Source organism: Ranitomeya imitator, chromosome 9 (assembly GCF_032444005.1).
Source record: "Ranitomeya imitator isolate aRanImi1 chromosome 9, aRanImi1.pri, whole genome shotgun sequence".
Classification (NCBI taxonomy): domain Eukaryota; kingdom Metazoa; phylum Chordata; class Amphibia; order Anura; family Dendrobatidae; genus Ranitomeya; species Ranitomeya imitator.
Window position 1 is genome coordinate 117744671 of NC_091290.1, and position 16747 is coordinate 117761417.

The 16747-nt window shown below is 39.8% G+C and overlaps 1 protein-coding gene across 1 annotated transcript in view; it reads right to left on the reverse strand.

Moving 5' to 3' along the window:
• Nucleotides 1-5037: 5037 nt before the first annotated feature.
• The window catches only part of SLC6A2 (solute carrier family 6 member 2), a 98594-nt gene continuing 86884 nt past the window's right edge, over nt 5038-16747 (reverse strand). The window contains exons 10-15 of the mRNA XM_069738590.1: nt 14199-14327; nt 12415-12514; nt 11899-11999; nt 7607-7774; nt 6273-6344; nt 5038-5330 (exon numbers count right to left, since the gene is read on the reverse strand). Of these exons, the coding sequence (XP_069594691.1) occupies nt 5304-5330; nt 6273-6344; nt 7607-7774; nt 11899-11999; nt 12415-12514; nt 14199-14327 (597 nt within the window). The 3' untranslated portion in view covers nt 5038-5303. The remainder of the gene's footprint in view (nt 5331-6272; nt 6345-7606; nt 7775-11898; nt 12000-12414; nt 12515-14198; nt 14328-16747) is intronic.

Here is a 16747-nt window from a genome sequence, read left to right on the forward strand (position 1 = left end):
GATACAAAATAAACCAGAAAAGTCATAAAAAGGGAACCTAGAGTAACTACATGCACTAAAACAAGATCAAGTAGTATAAGCCTGCAGCTGTTGTATCCTCCAACAACTTCATAATTAGATGGCAGAGAGGTGATTGATTGTCAAAAGTAGTTATTAGCCCGTCATAATTACATAGAAGAACATTTGACACAAACGCTTAGGCCAGTTTACATATGTGAATTCATCAGATTTATTGGATGCAGGATTTATAAATTGACTACAGACAATGACAATCACTGTATGAAAAAGATATAAGACTAAAATATATCAGAACTTAAGATATTTGCTATAAACGTGTTTTTTTTGTTGTTAAGAAATTGGATGTAAGGAGATATTATATCCTGTCATCATTGCTACAAAAGATTTACTTTTAGCTGGCAGCAAAGAATAATTTTGGTTATGTTGCATAGCAAATGTATATAGAAAATGATGATCAGGTCATTGGAGTTGTGAGGAAAACTAAACACGGTCAACGGAGGAGTGGTTCATACTGAAAAAAGGCACATTGATACTAGAGCATCGAAATACAAAGCATATGGAGTCCACATTATAAATGATAAAGGGGTTGTCCGATGAAAATTTGCTGATCGGTGGAGGTCCAACCACGGACTACATTAATCAGCAAAATATGGAACAAAATGGAGCTGTTATATGGACGCCCCACTGTCGCCCCATTAATTCTTTAGGCCATGTTCACATCTCTTGATTCACACCTCTGTAGCGGCAAAGTCTCTAATGTAAAGGTATATGCCACCTTAACAGTGAAATTCGTGATACATTGGGCTTTATGTTAAAAATTGCGGCATACATTTTTTTTTCAGTGGTGGCAAACAGTATAGGACTTCGCTTAGCGATACAATTAAGAAGTATACCTACATATACTTGGTCCTCTGATTGCTACTTTCAGCCCTTCTGACACCGACTCCTAGGACCACCGGCACATGACATGGTGGTTAGTCCGCATGCATATCCTAGACATCAATAACATGTATGCGTGGTGTGTGGAGGGACAATGGAGGGAGGTGACAATTGAGCGGAGTACAATATTTAATGTTTTAACTCTGTAATGATTGTAAAAAAAATATTCAGCAAAATGACGAACAGGTGGCCACTATTGTGCTGTAATCATACTAAGTGAATGGCAAAAAAATAAAAAATATCCCATTTTGCCAATTTCGGTTTGAATACTTTGCAATGCGTAATGTAAACTCTTAATATTAGGGCAATATAGATATTGTCATCGCATGCTGAACAATACGCATGGGAGTATGTCTTAATATATGTCGACTGTACAGACAGAATGCTGTGAAATTTGCCCAATGCGGACCATTTTTCATCTGTGGTTTTGTTTTTACCTTCCGTGTGTTACACATTTTATTCCTAATCAAAAAAAGAAAAATTGGGTGGATGTTTAGTAAGTAGATATGAGCAAACCTAAACTGTTAGGATTCTGGTTCAAGTTTGGGTACAGTTCTGGTATCCGAACCGAACTTTGGAATAAAGATCGGGACAGATACAAGAAGAACCTGGACTTCCAAGCGGCAACTCAACCCTGTTCCTAAGCCCTCCTGAGCAACCGGTCAGTGAAAAATGGACACCACACAATACCCTTCCATGTGCTGTTTATTTTTACTCTTATTTGAATTGATGAGTTTTGCTGCAAAACAGACCAGAGTTGGACACACTATATATATTTATTTTATAATATAAGTATTTGATACTCTGCCAATTTTCCAAGTTTTCCCACCTACAAAGAATAGTGAGGTCTGTAATTTTTATCGTAGGTACACTTCACCTGTGAGAGACAGAATCTAAAAATAAAAAACAGAAAATCACATTGTATGATTTTTACATAATTAATTTGCATTTTATTGCATGAAATAAGAATTTGATCATCGACCAACCAGCAAGAATTCTGGAGCTCACAGACCTTTTAGTTTTCCTTTAAGAAGCCCCCCTACCCTGCACTTATTACCTGTATTAATTGCACCTGTTTGTACTCATTACCTGTATAAAAGACACCTGTCCACACACTCATTCAATCCCACTCCAACCTATCCACGATGGCTAAGACCAAAGAGCCGTCTAAGGACACCAGGGACAAAACTGTGACTTGCAAAAGGCTGGGATCGGCTACAGGACAATAGGCAAGTAGCTTGGTGAGAAGGCAACAACTGTTGGCACAATTAATAGAAAATGGAAGAAACACAAGATGACTGTCAATCTTCCTCGGTCTGGAGCTCCATGCATGATCTCCCTCTAAGGGCAAGGTAAATTCTGAGAAAGGTCAGGAATCAGCCCAGAACTACATGGGAGGACATGGTCAATGACCTGAATTGAGTTGGGACCACAGTCTCAAGCATTACCGTTAGTAACATTCTATGCCGTCATGGACTAAAATCCTGCAGGTCACACAAGGTCCCCCTGCTCACACCAGCACATGTCCAGGCCCATTTGAAGTTTGCCAATGACCATCTGGATGATCCATAGGAGACATGGAAGAAGGTCATGTGGTCAGATGAAACCAAAATACAACGTTTTGGTATCAACTCTACGCCCCGTGCTTGGAAGAAGTATGAGCACAACCCTAAGAACGCCATCTCTACCATGAAGCATGGTGGGGGAAACATCATACTTTGGGGGTACTTTTCTACAAATGGGACAGGATGACAGCACCGTATTGATGGGAGGATATATGAGGTCATGTATCGCAAGATTTGATGCAAAAACCTCCTCCACTCAGTAAGAGCATTGAAGATGGGCCGTGGCTGACAATGAACTGAAACACACAGCCAGGGCAACTAATGAGTGCTACCTTAAGATGCATTTCAAGGTCCTGCAGTTGTCTAGCCAGTCTCCAGATCTGAACCCAATAGAAAATCTTTGGAGGGAGCTGAAACTCAATGTTGTCCAGTGACAGCCCTCAAACCTGAAAGATCTGGAGAAGATCTGTATGGAGGAGTGGGCCAAAATCCCTTCTGCAGTGTGTGCAAACCTGGTCAAGAACTACAGGAAACGTCTGACCTCTGTAACTGCAAACAAAGGTTTCTGTACCAAATATTAAGGTCTGTTTTTCTATTGTATCAAATAATTTGCATTTTATTGCATAAAATATGTAAAAATAATACAATGTGATTTTCTAGATATTTTTTAAGATTCCACCTCTCACAGGTGAAGTGTATCTAAGAAAAAAATGACAGACCTCACCATTCTTTGTAGGTGGGAAACCTTGCAAAATCGGCAGTGTATCACATAGTTATTTAGTAATTTTTCCCAGAGTGTATATATATATATATATATATATATATATATATATATATATATATATATATATATATATATATATACACACACACACACTCATTTCTCAGGTTTGTCCAAAAAAAGACTGGTTTTATTAATTATCCACAGCAACCAATCAGAGCTCAGCTTTCATTTTGGAAACCGCTCTGATAAAATGGAAGCTTTACTGTGATTGGTTGCTATGGTCAATTTAGACATTTCTTCTTAGAGTCTGTGTCTGGATGGCGTTTGTGGAAATAAATGGATAGCACACAGATGACACTTCTATGTGAATAACACCTAAAGCGAGATGTTTTAAATGAGTCACACATCTCTCAAAGTTCACGACAGGTGACAAACACACTGCAGTAGGTATTAAAATTGGAGCTAAGAAAAAGTGAAGCTTTTGCCCATAACAACCAATTAGAATGCAGCTCTCACTTTCCAGGGGCCTATTTGAAAATGAAAGAAGTCATCTGATTGGAGGTTGCAGGAAACTGCTGCACTTACCGGCAAAATACAGTTCTTGATTTGTTAGCTTTTACATATTACACGTTGTCTTTATTGCATGTCAAGTATGGTCTACTGAATGCTCGGTTTTGCTTATTTTAACAGTCATGCAAAATAGGTTGTTGGTATACAGTTCACAATAATAGTCCATTATATACATATCGATAATTTAATATTTGCTGTTTTGTAATATAAATTAATTGCTTGACGTACTATGCGAGATTAAAAAAAACTAAAAAAAAAAAAGTGACCATTGCATACAACATAAGGTAAAAAATCAAATCACAAAAAATAGTGTATTTCACAAAAAAAAAAAAAATATATATATATATATATATATATAGGCTGTCAGCTGAATCCCAGAAACTTGGAAATTGGAGTTAGGCCTCATTCACATGTCCACTTTTTTCACGTATGAAAACGGGAGTTGTCCGCTTTTGTGGACGATTTATTTTTCCCCGTTAACTATATGGGAGGCAAACAGTGCAAAATTTTTAATGAAACCCAAATGAAAGAAATTTAATTAGCCCTATTTGCATGCACATAAGAAAAAAAATTGTCTCTAGAGGTGGACAACCCCTTTAAACAGCACAATAGATACTGTGCTTTTCGGCTAATAGTACCTAAAAGGGTTATAATGGACTCCTAAGTACATTTAGGAGGGCACCGATCCCCACTGCCCAGAAACCCCCCACTCTAGGGATGACAGACCTTCAGTCAATGGTAGGAGGAAGGGCAAAATGTAGGGGCAGTGCTACCCTCATGAATTCAGCCCATTTCTAAATCTGCTATGGCCATGCCCATGAGATAGATGTCAGCCAAACCTTTGTTCTGCAAACTCTTCCATTTCCCCAATGAACCTGGGCGTTGACGTGTTTTCGATGGTCAAGGAGGAGAACGCCACATCCAAACCCCTCGAAAATTAAAATTCCCACTGCCTGATCTTTCTCTCTCCCAACATCATCCGTCAGGGAGAGTAGGGAGGCCCTCAAACTCAACAGATTTTGGGCCAGTTGACCCAAAATTGGTTCATATGGCCAACTTTCATCTATCGAGTCAAGTGTATTCCTTTTTTTAGGTGCTATTGGCCAAAAGTACAACATATCGTTGCATTGTTTTATTGAATTTGGGATGTTTAGTTTACCTTGCATCAACCATTTTCATTCAGACCACACATAGAGGTAGTTTTTTTTTTTCTATCTTTTTATGTGAAGGTAATGAAACACCATCATGTATTTTTTTTTATTTTTTAAACCACTTTTTCATCCGTCCCAGCAAATACGTTACCGTACTAGTGACATCTAATTGTCAGAAATTTTGAATAAACATTTTGCAATTAAAAAAAGGAATTAATGTTGGCATTAAAGACATATGGGAAGGAGTCAGCTTCTCTTAGGCCGTTTGGATGGAAATTTGGATAGCAAAAAAACGGAGGCTTTCCCAGAGTAGCCTCATTGTCCATCATCTGTTTTCTATCCTATAGTCAGCCAATGTTTGAGCTGCAAGAAAGTACATACCGTCAATTAGGATGGATTCGTTCGTAATTTATTACTAATTTCTCAATTTCATAGCAAGCTGACATTTTTGATAAATGGTTCTACAAGAATTCAAAAGGGGAGTGCTTAGCAGAGAACTTTAAGAGGTTGTCCACTACTTTTTCATTGATGACCTACCCTTAGAATAGGTCATCAATGTCTGATCGACCGGGGTCCGACACCCGGCACCATCAGCGGTTATCGGTGGCGGCGGCCACAGGATGGAAATGCTCACTTGCGGAGCTGGTGGTCTTCTGATATCAGCCCCAACAGGATACTACACATTCACCTCCTATGGATTTGAATAGGAGGCGGATGTGTAATACCCGGCCGTGTCCTCTACAAGAAGACGACCAGCTACGAAAGTGAAGTACTTCCGGCTGGCGACCATCACCGATAACAGCTGATCAGCGAGAGTGCCGGGTGACGGACCCCGACCGATCAGACATTGATGACCTATCCTCAAGATAGGTCATCAATGAAAAAGTAGTGGACAACCTCTTTAAGCTCTGTTTTATAGAGATCAATGAGGCAGCACCCTTATCACTAGTCATCATAACTTCTGTCATTTTACTATAACATGTAATTAGCAACTGTAGTGAGATACTGTATGCCTTATGCCGATAGTGGCGTAAGGAGGCATGGAGCAGTCTGCTACTTCTTGTGGCCACAATTCTGTGATGGTTTGGAAAATTGGACAGGCAAGGGAAAGTAAAGCGCAGCTTAATTTTTAGAACAAACTGCAGCTCTAGGACAAGGGTTTTCCAAAACCAGAAAAGATCTTTAATTATTTTGTAGTCACCATTGCAATCTACTTTAGCTACCATGCAGATAATTTTTCTGGCCTCCGATCAATCTGCTTGATTGCATTTAAGAAATTGAAATGTGGAAAGGATAAAAACCTACCTTGAACTGCCTGATGTCTCCTTGAGCAACAAGATGATATTCATTTTCTGGGGTGATGCAGTATGCAAGTCTCTAAAAAATATTGAAGAACATATGATATCACTTATCGGTAACCTGTATGGGTACATATTCACATGCAATTCCGATAAAGATGGGTTCTTTATTCATGATCATCATCTCTTGGACAAAGTGAAGACCAGCTAGGAAGGCCTTTCTTGTCCCGCATTGCTCTAACAAGCCGTTAATTTTAATAGTACTTGTGTAATACTTGAAGTGCCACCAAATGAGAGACAGAGAGAGAGCGTGAGCGAGAAGACAGAGAGAGAGGGCGAGCGAGAGAGAGCGCGAGAGAGACAGAGAGAGCGAGAGAGAGAGACAGGCAGAGCGCGAGCGAGAGAGCCAGAGAGCAAGCGAGAGAGAGAGAGACAGAGAGAGCGAGACAGATAGAGAGCGAGCGAGAGAGCCAGAGTGCGAGCGAGACAGAGAGAGCGAGAGAAAGCACGAATGAGACAGAGAGAGCGCGAGCGAGACAGAGAGCGTGAGTGAGGCAGACAGAGAGAGCGCGAGAGAGACAGCACAAGCAAGAGAGACAGAGAGAGCACACGCAAGACAGAGGGAAAGCGTGAGTGAGACAGAGAGAGAGCGCGAGCAAAACAGAGAGAGCGCGAGTGAGGCGGACAGAGAGAGCGCAAGAGAGAGACACAGAGAACGTGAGACCGACAGAGGGAACGCAAGAGAGAGCCAGAGAGAGCAAAAGCTGAAGACAGAGAGAAAAAGACATAGAGAGAGACAAAGACACAGAGAGAGGGAGACACAGAGAGAGACAGAGACACAGAGAGAGAGAGGGAGACACAGAGAGAGGGAGACACAGAAAACAGAGGGATAAAAACATTGGGCAGAAGCATAATCCAATCAAACGCACTGAAAACTTTCCATTGATATTCATTGGTTGAGCGTAAACGAATGACAATAGTCACCCATCTAATCTAAAGCAGGCACAGGACTTAGCCTTTCATTTGTTTGGCTCAAAGTTCCTACGCAGGGGTCTTGTGCTGTTTCGAACCCTGACTGTGCTCCTTGTCTGAACCCTGGGTGATTATGTGACCCTCTGACCCAGGCTCGCAATCGATTCTCCTATCACTTAATGAACGAGATAGACCACCATTTTTCTAAGGCATTCTGTAATTGACGTTTATTATCACTTTGCTGAGACCATAAGAGGATTACAAAGTTACAAAAATGAAATCTAAACTAAATTCAAAATAAATAACATTTAAAAACACCAACATCTTTTTAGGTAACGCATCTTCTATACATAGTATTTAAAGGTTTACCTTTTTAAAAGACCCGCTCACTGTCAAAAATTTGTAGATAAAATAGATAGGCACTAATAACATTGATGACAAAGCAATGGCCCATCCAGTCCGATTAGCCCATGGAGGAAAGTGGTAATCTTCGTAGTTCAACGGTTTGTAGGTCACAATACTAGTAATCACGACAAACTTTCAGGAGAGATACAATAAGAGACATCGGTTAATGGAACTAAATTATTGGGAAACTAAAACCTCAGCATACTCTAAAAATGTACACTAAATTTAATCCGAGTAAATGAAACTACTTATCCCCTATAACATTCAGTATACCATTATATGTTGCACTTAATTAATTAAAAAATGTTAAGTAAGTATGCTATTATTTATAGTATATTATAGTATATTTTGTTGCAAATGAAGTGCACAAAAGAGAAATAATCAATTTTGCCTTGATCAATTCTTCTAGGTATATTTGCACACAGTTTTTGAAGGAACTTGGCAGCAAGGTTGTTCCAAATATCTTAGAGAGCTAACCACAGATATTCCGTGGATATACGGCAGGTTTGCTCAAATCCTTCTGTCTCTTCATGTAATCTCACACACACACACTCAATGATTTTGAGATGAGCTTTATGTTGTTAAAGTGGTTGTCCGCTACCAGGGCAACCCCTTTGCAATCTGAATGTTTGCCCCAATTAAAATAAAAACAATCATACTTGTCTTCTATGCCGTTCAAGCGGTGTTGGCACTCGCGTTCCTGGGGCTCAAGGGAGGTTGCTACTTCACATCTCCCCAAGGCTGCTGCCATTTCTGATGCTCAATATGTCCATATGTGGCGAGAGTGAAGCTGGGGCTAATTGGGTGCAAGGCTCACGTGACAATCTCACGAGAGCCCTTGGGACTCGAGTGTTGACACTGCCAGAATGGTGCTATCACTGGACATGTATACAAGGGTTTTTGTTTTAAAGGCGGTAACTTTTCAGATTGTGAAGAGGTTGTCCTAGTAGTAGACAACTCTTTTAAGAACTCTCTCTATTATAAAAACAGAGCAAGGATTCCTGTAAGTGATGATACAGTCACACATCATCCAGTCTGTCTGGGATTAGATGAAGAGACAGAAGGATCTGCACAAGCAACATCCACAGAAGATCTGTGGTTAGTTCTCCAAGATGTTTGGAACAATCTCCTTGCCGAGTTCCTTCAAAAATTGTGTTCAAGGTTACTTAGAAGAATTGATGAAGGAAAAGGGCAATCATACCAAATATTGATTTGATGTATATATTTATTTTATGAATTCCATTTGCATTTTGATAATTGATAAAAATAAACTATTAATACTTCTATTTTTTTTTATGCCACAAACACATTAAATTGGGCCCACAGTGTTAACTCCTATGTACTTAAAAGGTTAACAGAAGCAGTTTTACATATAAAATGTGTACCTTTTCCAACCTATTACTATTGCTTGTGGAAGATCACGAGGTTAAAAGCTACAATACTGAGCTCACGGTAGAATATATAGCTTTAGGCCACTCAACCTTGTATCGCTATGGAGCAAAATATCTGAATTAATTAAAAACAAAATAAGAGATGTCTAAGGCCACCCTGCAAGAATTGATAAGAAATTGTTAAAATATCAAAAATGCTAAATCTTTTCCGGCAGGTGACCACTCGTTGGTTGAGGTCATGGAAGGGACAATAATATGATGTATTTATCATTTTCTGTAAAACCTGCAGATGTATAGTTTAAAAGGAATCTTTTACCAGGTTTTTGTTTGTAATCGGAGAGCAACATAATGTAAGTTCAGGGACCCTGATTACAGTGATGTGTCACTTACTGGGCTGTGTTTTGCTGTTTCTATGAAATTAGTGTTTTATCAGAATGAGATTATCACTGGAGGACTAGGTGGCTCATGCCTCCTAGTCCGACCATGCCCTCATCACTGATTGGCAGCTTTCTCTGCATATTGAAAGAAAGCTGCCAATCAGTAGTGTGGGCGGATTTTGACACAAAGCTCTGCTAGATCTGCAGCAGAGCAAATAGGAATCTATCACAACTTCTGCACCCAGTGTACCAAGTGATACATCATTGGAATCAGGGTTTCAGCCCCTACATCATGCTGCTGTCAGATTACATAGCAAAAACAAGGAGACAAATTCCCTTTAAATCAAAAAAGTATTCCGTAGACCATGTTGTTTTTTTCCAGTGCAAATCAAAAATGCCAGATTTTTCTCCCCAGTGCTTTACACGGGAATCTCAATATTTGTAAACCTGTCATGACATCAACCATGGTCGTTTAACCCACTAGATGTTGCTGTCAATAGTGACATCGACATTAGATGGTTAAAAGAATGTGAGGGCTCCCTACTTAACCCCATCAGCACCCTGTGGTCTTGATGGTTGCAATGGAAATCCCAAAGCCAAGTGATGACCATAGAGTCTGCCAGCTACAGTGGCATGTTCAGATGTTAGCAACAGTTTAGGGGTGAAATTTACTTTTTCTTTCCAGTCATTCCATTTTGCGTTAATTCCTGAAAACGGTTAACAAACTACCTTACAGCAGTTTTAAATATGTTGAAGGGTGCCATTTCTGAAACTGCATCACTTTGGAGGGTTTTCCAATTTATTGATCCCCCAAAAGTCACTTTAAAACTGAACAGGAAAAAAAATTAGTTTTGAAAATTTCCTTGAAAAAAATGAAAAATTGCTGTTAAATTTTTAAAACTTCTAACATCCTAACAAAGTAAAAGAACATTTGACAAATGGTGATGATCAGGGCCGTATTTACCACTAGGCACTTGAGGGCACGTGCCTAGGGCGGGACGATGTGGGGGGGTGGCACCTGAGCAGGTTTTTTTTTTCATAAAGTCCGGGCCGGGGTCACCTTAAACCCCGCCCGCCCGCCCGCTTGCCTCCTTGAAGACATGTCGCATCATACAGTATGATTCATACTCACCTACTCCAGCGATGCCTGGTCTGCTCTCAGCGACGGCAGCTCGTCCTGTGTGAGCGGTCACGTGGTACCGCTCATTAAGGTGATGAAAATTGCTATTTTCCTTTACATTTTTGTCACAATTTTTGATCTTTTCATAAATTAACGCAAAATATATTGCCCTAAGATTAAAGCTATAATAAAGTATAAGATGTCCCCCCCCCCCCCAAAAAAAAAAAAAAACACAAAACACTGGGATATGTTGAAATATTTCAGTTATTGCCACCTAAAGTGATATGTCAGATTTGGAAAATTTGACTTGGTCACTAAAGATTTTCTACTTAAAACTCTAAAAGTAGAAAACCTCTTAAGTTAACAAAAAAACGTGTAAACTATACATTACAATATAAGGAAAATTATATGTAGGCAATGCTATTTTGTAATACATTAATAAACACAAAAATAAAAACAAAAATGGCGGGGAATTTATCAAGACTGGTGTTTTGTACCACAGTCTTGAACTAAAGCGTAGTAAAGTGCACCAATTTAATTTGAGGCACAAGTCTCAAATTTGGCACATCTTTGGGCTGCCCATACACCAATGAAATATATGCCAGCCACAAGCTGCGGTTGATTTCGGCAAGAATGTTTGCCAGTTTTCTGCCGTACATTATAGTAAATCTGTCGTACAGTAGTAGACAATGTCCCTATCGCTAAACCCTATCTGCGATTCGAAAAAGTGCTCAAAAGGGCAAAAAGTTGAAAAAAATGTTGGGAACACCATCTTTGAAAAGTTTTGCAATTTTTTAATAGTTTTGCATTTTTCCTTTACTGCTGCCATATGGTCATAAGAAAGCTCAGACAGAAAATTACTTCTTGGCTTTGGCTTCTACGGGCGTGTGTTGTGGCCATAGTCTGTGACCCATGTAGAGGTCAATGTTCTAGGCAGTGGAAAACAAGACCTGCAATCGTCCTCACCATCAATGGTGACATCTGAACTTGTTTAGGAGTTAGGAGTTACCGTACTTTGCAAAATTTGTACAAATGGCCATTCTTGGGATGTTTTTTGGGTTTTCTTAGGAGGATCTTAGACGAAGATGAATGGGTATGGAAATATTGGGAGCCATTCCTGCCTTTGATGATGAGATGCCTGCTGAAATGAGATCTCCAGAGAACCAAACGTGTGACTATATGGTGAAGATTAGTGTTCAAAGTGAAAAATCCAAGATTTCAGAATTTACGTCAAATTAGGAAAAAAAAAATAGACAACCCAGCATATCAAACATGCATATTTTTGGCAAATGTTGTAGATTAAAGGGTAAAATAACTAGAAAATGGATCTAGAGTTTTTCCTGCTTATTAGTTTGTATTTATACTAACCAGGAGAAAAGCAGGACTGACGAATTTCCAGCATAGCCTCCAGTAAAGACCAGGCTTAAAACCAAGCATCCTGTAAATGTCATCGCTAAATCGGTCCACACCTAAACAGAAGAGACAGTCCGGTCATAAGGTTACATTGCATTATGAAAAAAAAAGCACAATTCCTTGTTACATTAAAAAAATGAATGAATGCATTTGGTTATGGCTCTGTTCACACTTATGGGGTCTGTTGTGCTTTTGAGTGTTTTGACGACAAGAATTTACGCGGTAACATTTCTCTTTGCGGAGAGCGACATGCCAATGTGAGGAGACTTAAAGGCCATGCACGCAAATTGCCTCTTCATAGAGAAAGAGGACTAGAACACTAGTGCCACCTACTGGAAGTAGGAAGCCTAAAAGTCAATATCTACGTTTTAACAAGCCTTGCAATATAGCATAAGATAAAAGCCAAACCAGGCACGCGTTTCGGGGAGTCTGGTTAGAAAAGAAAAATAATTATGAGGAAATATACTATACCATAAAACCACGACACTCCAATGGCCTCTATTAAAACTGCAAACAAAATGGATGTCCCTGCAGCAAATGTATCCAGAAGGGTGACGACATAGATTCCACCCTGTAATTATAGAGAAAATAAGTGTTCTGTACTTATTGTATATTAGGTATATCCTAGTTTCTCATGTATCTATAAGAGCCAGAGCTGTCAATCAAGGATGAGAGGGGAGGAGGTCGGAGATCAATGCAAAACAAGTAGGTGCACTGAACTATTTGGTCAAGCCAAGGGTACACCGAATGTCTGTGCTTGGTTTGAGCAGTCACTTTGGGTTGACAGGTTCCCTTTAAAGGGAACCTGTCACCCCGTTTTTTCAGATTGAGATAAAAATACAGTTAAATAGGGCCTGCGCTGTGCGTTACAATAGTGTATGTAGTGTACCCTGATTCCCCACCTATGCTGCGAAATACATTACCAAAGTCGCCGTTTTCGCCTGTCAATCAGGCTGGTCAGGTCGGGTGGGCGTGGTGACATCGCTGTTTCTTCCCCAGCTTTCCGTTGGTGGCGTAGTGGTGTGCGCATGTCCAAGTGCCGAATCCACTGCGCACAGGTGAAGAAAAAGCACGCGATCTGCGCTATTACCCTTGTCATCGGTGGGGGCGACCATCTTCCTGAAGCCGTGCGTGCGCAGATGGAGTGCTCTGCTGCACGGGGCTTCAGGAAAATGGCCGCGGGATGCTGCACGTGCGCAGATAGAGATCGCGGCGGCCATTTTCCCAAAGCCGAGTTTGCATCTCGGCTTCAGGAAAATGGCCGCCGCGATCTCCATCTGCACACGCGCGGCATCCCGCGGCCATTTTCCTGAAGCCCCGTGCAGCAGAGCAATCCATCTGCGCATGCGCGGCCTCAGGAAGATGGCCACCCCCACCGATGACAAGGGTAATAGCGCAGATCGCGCGCTTTTTCTTCACCTGCGCGCAGTGGATTCGGCACTTGGACATGCGCACACCACTACGCCACCAACGGAAAGCTGGGGAAGAAACAGCGATGTCACCACGCCCACCCGACCTGACCAGCCTGATTGACAGGCGAAAACGGCGACTTTGGTAATGTATTTCGCAGCATAGGTGGGGAATCAGGGTACACTACATACACTATTGTAACGCACAGCGCAGGCCCTATTTAACAGTATTTTTATCTCAATCTGAAAAAACGGGGTGACAGGTTCCCTTTAAAGGGAATCTGCCAACAGGTTTTTTTTCTATGTAATTATAGAACTGCCTGGTGTAGGGTCTGAGACACTGGTTCCAGCGATTTATCACTTCCTGGTCGGCATGCTGTTATTTTTAAGCAATCAGCTGCAGATCTGGCAGTGCTCGGAATGCTGAACTGTACATAACCCCTCCCACATGACTGATTGGCAAACTTCTGTGTACACTGTATATTGACAGAAAGCTGCCAATCAGTGGTGGGTGAGCAGTTGGACCAGGAGGGACGAGACATCTAGTCCTGTAGTAATAATTTCCAGCTGACAACATTGAAACAGCAACACATAGCCTAGTAAGTGACACATTACTAGAATCAGGTTATCAACCCTTATATTGTGCTGCTCACAGATTACACAGCAAAAAATGCTGACGGATTCCCTTTAAATGGGGTTACTTTGATATTGATATCTACTTCTTAAGATAACCCATCTATATCAGAATCTTATTGATGCTCTTTATCAGCTAAGAACAGGATCACCTTTATTAAAATATTGTTTTTTTAATTATTTTAATGAAAGAAAATCGGTTTCATTACTTACATTAGTTATACACAGCAAAGCAAAAAGGAACGTAATAAAAGCAACTAGCAAAGTAAATAGTTTCCGGTGCCTCTTCAAAATCGTAATGTCATCTGCTAAGCCGGTGATCACTGCCTCCATACCGCCCATCTGCATAGCAAAAAAAAGGATAATTAACGTATTAATGTTTCCTCACTAGGCAGTAAAGCATTATGTAACATCATGGTCAGTTTTTCTGTTTAGATTTTGACACAAAGAGCAGAGTCATCTCATTTTCAAAAAAATGGCCAACAGTAAAGATTGCTCTGGCTGGAAACCTAGATAAAAAGTAGCATAGTGATACCATATGCAGCGGGTGCAATAAAAATTTAACATGTCATCAATTTTCTATGTAAATTTATTTAAAGGTGCTATTCACGTGAAATTGTCACCAGATGTCAGTAACAAGTCATCCAATCTACACAAGCAAACAAATCATATAATAGATGCCCATAAATAAAGATATGTATTATAATGAGAAATGTCACAGGGGAAAAACAATTAAATTTCAGTAAGCATGTTCAATAAATACTTCGTATAAAAGCCTTTGTTTTTTATAACAGCTATGAGACGCCTCCTGTATGGAGAAACTAGTCGCATGCCTTGCTCAAGTATGATTTTGGCCCATTCTTCCACACACGCTACGAATACTAAAGGTTTCGTGGGCTCCTTCTATGAACTCTGACGTTTAGATCCTTCTGTAAATTCACAATTGGATTCAGGTCAGGTGATTGGCTTGGCTAGTCGAGCAACTTTAATTTCTCCTTTCTCTGAAACCAATTGAGAATTTCCTTGGCTGTGTGTTTGGGATCAATATCTTGCGGAAATATCCACCCTTGTGTCATCTTCATCATTTTGGTAAATGGCAGCAAATTTTTGTAAAGAATGTCTGGGTATATTTGTCCATGCATCGTTCCTTCAAAGATATGAAGCTTGCCAGTGCCATATGCTGAAAAACAGCCCCATACCATAACCTCCAAATTTCACTGTTGGTATGCTGTTTTTGTGGTGATATCCAGTGCCTTTTGGCCTCCAAACATAGTGTGTAATAAAGTATCCAAAGAGTTCAAATTTTGTTGTCTTAGCCAGATTTTATTCTCCCAGTATTTCACAGGCTTATCTAAATGTTGTTAAGCAAACTATAAACGTGCTTTGGAGTCTTGTGTGATGACCGTGCAAACAGGCCATGGAGGTCAAGTGCATTACTGACAATGTCGGTTGAAATAATTGTACCTGTTGATTCCAGGTCTTTCTGTAGCTCTCCAGAGGTGGTCATTGGCTTTTCGGACAACTTTTTTGATCATTCTTTTCACTCCTCTGTGAGAAATCTAACGAGGCGCACCTGGTCATGCCCACTTTATAGTGAAACAATTTTCTTTACACTTCCAGATTATGACCCCAACAGTGCTCACTGGAACATTCAGTAGTTTAGAAATTCTTGTGTAATCAATGCTATCAGTATGTTTTGCAACAATAAGGCTGCAAACGTCTTGAGACAGTTCACAGGTTTTACCCATCATGAGATGCTTCTTGTGTGGCACCTTGGTAATGAGATACCTTTTTATAGGCCATCAGTTGAACTAGCTGATATTTTTCACTAAGTGACAAGACTGCTTTTTAATTACCGATAGATTTCAGCTAGTGTCATGATGACTTTCTATGGATTTTTCCACCTCTTCATATGTTCAATACTTTTTCCCGGTTTAATTTCTCATTATTCCGCAACTTAATTTATGGAAATGTCTGGTTTGATTTCTTTACTTGTGTGGCTTGGATGGGTTGTTACCGACAACTGGTGAAAATTTCATGTCAGTGGCACCTTTACAAATATATTTACTTAGAAAATTGATGACGCATTCAATACTTATTTTACCCCCTGTAAACTGGCAAGGGTCAGTATTCATCTCCTCTGCTTTTTTTAAGAAATTATGGTAAATGGGTGGTTAAATTGCAAAAATACTGTTTGCAATTTGAAATGGCATCCGAGGCAAGATGACTGCCCCATAATCACTTTAAAAAAATATAATAACAGATATGCAATGAGAAAATAAGAACTGCTTAAAGAAAAAAAAAGATTTTAAATTATATTTCAAATTAATAAAATAATATGGGTTGTACAGTCTTATTGGAGATGAATGGATCTTCATTTTTGAATTTGTCAATTTTCACAACAGTTTCTGAAATATTTGATTAGCAGCAAATTGCAATACTGTAAAACCTGCAATTGCCCCAAAAGTTGTAACACTCTAAGGTCTCCTAGGACTTTATCCAACCTCTAACACATAAACAGCTTAAGTAATATCAAAGTGACCTCACTATAGAAACTATCAGTAACCTAATTAGGAACAAACAACCTATTTAATTATTACAGCCCACAAACAGACATGTTCTTTTAATTTAAAAAATTATCCAAAAATTGAATTATCCCTCTTAGTCATTTGTGATCATGCAGATCAATTTGTGCAGCACACTGACTCAAACTGATGGGGTCACTGTCAGAGGTAACAACATCCTGCTAATACTGAGAATAC